Genomic DNA, 4123 nt, shown 5'->3' on the forward strand with positions numbered 1-4123 from the left:
GTGCCCTCACAGCTCACCCCCTTCCCCCTCCTCTCCTCGTACATTCTGTAACAAAAATATTCCCTCCACCCTTAAGGCGAGATGCAGTGCATCCTCTCTCGCGCTCGGCCGAGTCACAACATCTGCAAGGCTTCACTAAAGGCACCAAATAACAGGAGCGTTTCTCTTGTTTGGATTTTTTTTGTCCAATTTTGGAATTTTTCCATACAACCAAGCGATATGTCACATGTGAGAAAGAGATAGTACCGTGGGATGATATTTACAAACAGAAAGTAACATCACTCTTACTCATGCTCGAATACTTAAGTGCTTTTCTTTTTTTTAACAATGTCAAAACATATCACAGCATCATCACTACATAACAGAAGAAAGTATGTAGAAATTATGGCCCTGCTCACTTCAAATAATACAATGCAAATATGCAAATAATTGTTCACATCAGTGGTACCAAAGAATGATTAGAAAACGAAACATGGCACATGTACAATATACATACATGATAGCTTATGTATATTACTCAATGTCTTTTTGAATGAATGCCTCAAGGACGGACGTGCTTCGGCACGGCAACGCTGGCACTCCGAAGTTCCTGGCAGAGCCGCCAGAGCCGCTTTCTACTCCCCGTGTCTGGAGTCCCTCGTGCATTTGAAGGGCTGTATTTGTTTTACAAAGACAGGAAATAAAATATCCCTTTTCATCTTATATTGTCCTTGCCCAGTCCTTGACATGTCTTTTTTGTTTCTGTCTCTCAGGTAAATCTCAAGATTCACCCGACACTGCACAGAGAGCAGAAAAGTGCCTATTGGAGGAAGAAGACGAAGTCCTTTTGATGTTGATTTCTTTCCCTTCAAATAAAAAAAGACTCTTGCTGAAGTCGAGGTGCGTAGAGAGTATAAAAAGTTTATTTTCTGCTTGCTCTGGTTTTTTTGTGTGTGTGTGTGTGTTTTAGCAGATCTCGATTGTCCTTGGGGAGAGGGTGGTCTGCATGTCTGACAGCGGGGTGGGGACGGGGGAGCTGTAGATGTTAGACGCAACCGAGGACGGGAAGGACGAGGCCACCTGGGATTGAAAGGTAGTGGACATTGACACTGACGGGTAGGTGGTGGCGACTGAAGGAGATGGATAGGAAGTGTGGACAGGTGAGGAGTAGCAGGAAGTGACTGGAGAGGGGTAAGAAGACACTGGAGAGGGGTAGGATGTGATGGGAGAGGGGTAGCTGGAGGCGGGGGAGGCAACTGACACCGGTGCTGATGTTACTGCCACTGCTCCAGCCTTCTCTGCCTTCTTGTCCTTCTGCCGTAGGTGGATCTTTGTGTGCCGTTTCCTCTCGTCGCTGCGGGCAAACTTGCGGCCGCATATTTCGCAGGCGAAGGGCTTCTCGCCGGTGTGAGTGCGGATGTGTGTTGTCAAGTGGTCGCTGCGGCTGAAGTTTCGCATGCAGATGCGGCACTGGAATGGTTTCTGACCAGTGTGGATGCGGATGTGGCGTGTCAGCTCATCGGACCGCGAGAAACGGCGATCACACGTCTCCACGGGGCAAGCGTAGGGCCTTTCGTGTGGTGGCGTCTTGCTCGGCCGGGTGGGGTACTTGCGTAAGCGGCTGGGCTTAATCAGTTGGGACTGGTAGACACCTTTTATGTCCTGTGAACCCGTCTGAGTGGCAAAGGCCTTGATGGTGGACAGAGGCGTGAGAGAAGGCTGGCTCGACTGACTCTGGAAGGGCTTTTGGTCTGGGGGCACCAAGCTGATCTCCCCTTGCTGCTGTGGGAAGAGGTAGTCAGGAATCATGGGTACAGGGAAGCCCGTGCTGCAGGCTTTGCTGTTAGGGTAGGCAGGGGGTGGGTACTGCACTGCTCCAGATGAGCTAGGGAATGCCTGACCCTGGTCTGGAAAGATGTCAGAGTTTGGACTGGAGTAAGTTGGAGCTGCCGAGTAGATTGGGTTGGGCTCGCTGTGGTGAATCGAGGAGCTGAGACTGGAGCTCTGAGACGACGAAGAGGTTGAGGAAGATGTGGTGGAGGATGGAATGGCCGAGGACGAGGACAGGGTGGTTTGTGAGGAAACAGAGGAAGAGCTGGTGGTGGAACCAACATTGCTCATCAGATTGGTGAACAGGCCCAGGATGGGCTCCGCCCAGAGGCTGTTGCTGCATGAGGTGGCGGGTTCTAGAGTGAAGCGGCCGGTGTAAGTGATGGGGGGCAACCTCTGGGTGGGGTAGGTCTGCTCCACAACTGGCTTCTCGCAGCTGAAGGGGATATCAGGTAACGTATCTGCAGAGAGCACAGATAAACCAGAGACATTAATCAAACTGCCAATATCTAGGTGTTAAGGGGGGGACTCCTGCCAGGGAGGTGGACAGGTTGTTCCCCCCACCTCTGTTTTTATAGATCGTTCAGGTGGCCATGCAGATAAGCAACCCAACTCTTTTCCCCAAACTCTTCAACACTTTGCGCTACATCTCAGCATGCTGCTGTGCAAGCTTTCTGCTCACATTTTCATTACTGACACCTTCTCTATTTTCTTCACGTTTTCTGCCTTCCTGTGTTGCACAATCGCACATGTGCACACACACACACACACACACACACACACACGTGCGCGCGCACACACACACACACACACACAGATTCCTAAAGACCATCAGAGCCAGAGGCAATTGATTAGTGAAACTGCAGCTCAGCTGGTTTTAAGCATGCAATTTGAATAGAGCCGGAGCCTCTAAAATGTGTTTGACTGAGCAGCTCAAATTAACACTAAAGTACAAAGTTTCAATGGAAAATGCAAAAAGTGACATTTTTTACAAATAATTAGAGCTATTTGAATGAAAATGTTTTAAATATGACACATATTTGTTTAATCCAGCATCTTTTCTTAGTTTAGTGTCAGATTTGCAAGCGGTGTAGAGGATGAATCAAAATGATCCAATTTCTTACCTCCAGCAAGGTGGTCGTACTGTTCTCCTGGCTCACCGGAGCCAAAGCCAGCACCTTCGGGTGCAGAGGCGGTGAGGAAAGGAGTCCCTGCTGAGCTGAGCATCATCACCTCCTCCAGCTTGGGGTAGTTATCCATGGGGGAGTGAGGAAAGCTGAGAGACTCAGAGATCTGCAGGGTAGGCAGGATCATCTCGGTCTTGGCTGCAGCCATCCTCTGCTGGTGCTGAAGCTGCACGGCTGAGGCTGCGCTGGCGGCTGCTGTAGAGTGGAGGGAGGCTGTGTGCGAGTGTGTGCTGGCAGAGCACAGCCTCGCAGGTGGACTGGATCACTGAGGGAGCGCTGATCACTTCTGCTGATGCTGTGGAAGACAGTGGTTTCTGCCTTCCTCCGTGACTTGCCAGGTGTTCTGTTGTTTTCCTTCTCAAAGTTTAGAAAAAAATCCACTTTGATCACAAAAAAATCAAAATGTCCTTTGTGCTCATCCCCTAAAATTCATCAAAATTAATCAACGGATCAATTTTGATTCTTGTAATAAATGAAGCTGCTCATCCAATCAGGATTGTTTGGATGCTGTTGTGAGTGGACTTTGTACTTGTGGAGCAATGTGTCTCGGGTCTGTTTGTCTCTCTCTGCTCTAACAGTTGCTCTTCTGAGCTCTCTGTACTCTCTTTGAGCTGCGAGGTTTCCCCGCACATTTATACACTCTTGCCGTGACGTAGATGTCCATATATGGAGCAGAGGAAGCCCATATTTAGGCACTGCAGTGGAGGACACATGACGCCGGCCCAGAGGGAAAACAGAAGAGAGTCTTTATATTAAGCGCTTGCAGTAAATTGCGCGGACTCTCCCTCTGTCCCAAATCGATGTGTCTTCATAGCCAAGCGCCTCGCTCCGACAGCCGCATAATTCTTGCCCTGTCCCGCTCGCCCCGTAGATTTGATTTGGATTTCCCGTCTGTGCAGCAGGCAGGCAGCGCTGCTGCCGGAAAGCCTTGCGCCGTCGTGCCTTATAAGGTCGTGACTACATAAGGACCTATTCCGGTGGGTTTCCAGTTCCTTGTCCTTATTTGGGACTTCCTGAGGCAGATTGCTGTTTGGCAGAGAATGAGAGGCGAGAGAGTGCAAATCTCGTCCAGCGTTCACAATGTGAACAACGTGGTTTATGTCTGTCTGAAAGCCCCCACCCAAACA

At 49.6% G+C, this 4123-nt stretch overlaps 1 protein-coding gene across 1 annotated transcript; it reads right to left on the reverse strand.

Moving 5' to 3' along the window:
• Positions 1-315: 315 nt before the first annotated feature.
• egr1 (early growth response 1) lies at positions 316-3350 on the reverse strand. Its single transcript, XM_015943998.3, has 2 exons — positions 2934-3350; positions 316-2270 (listed from the first exon to the last, which is right to left on the reverse strand). The coding sequence occupies exons 1-2, from the start codon at positions 3142-3144 to the stop codon at positions 946-948; spliced, it is 1536 nt and encodes a 511-aa protein (XP_015799484.1). The 5' UTR covers positions 3145-3350; the 3' UTR covers positions 316-945.
• Between the last annotated feature and the right edge of the window lie 773 nt (positions 3351-4123).

The sequence above is a fragment of the Nothobranchius furzeri genome, chromosome 1 (genome assembly GCF_043380555.1).
Source record: "Nothobranchius furzeri strain GRZ-AD chromosome 1, NfurGRZ-RIMD1, whole genome shotgun sequence".
NCBI lineage: Eukaryota > Metazoa > Chordata > Actinopteri > Cyprinodontiformes > Nothobranchiidae > Nothobranchius > Nothobranchius furzeri.

Bases quoted from the DNA above. Each gene is read 5' to 3' on its own strand.
- egr1 (XM_015943998.3), bottom strand. From the start codon at position 3,144: ATGGCTGCAGCCAAGACCGAGATGATCCTGCCTACCCTGCAGATCTCT. The intron at 2,271-2,933 runs GTAAGAAATTGG...TGCTCTCTGCAG, and splicing joins GTACGACCACCTTGCTGGAG to ATACGTTACCTGATATCCCC.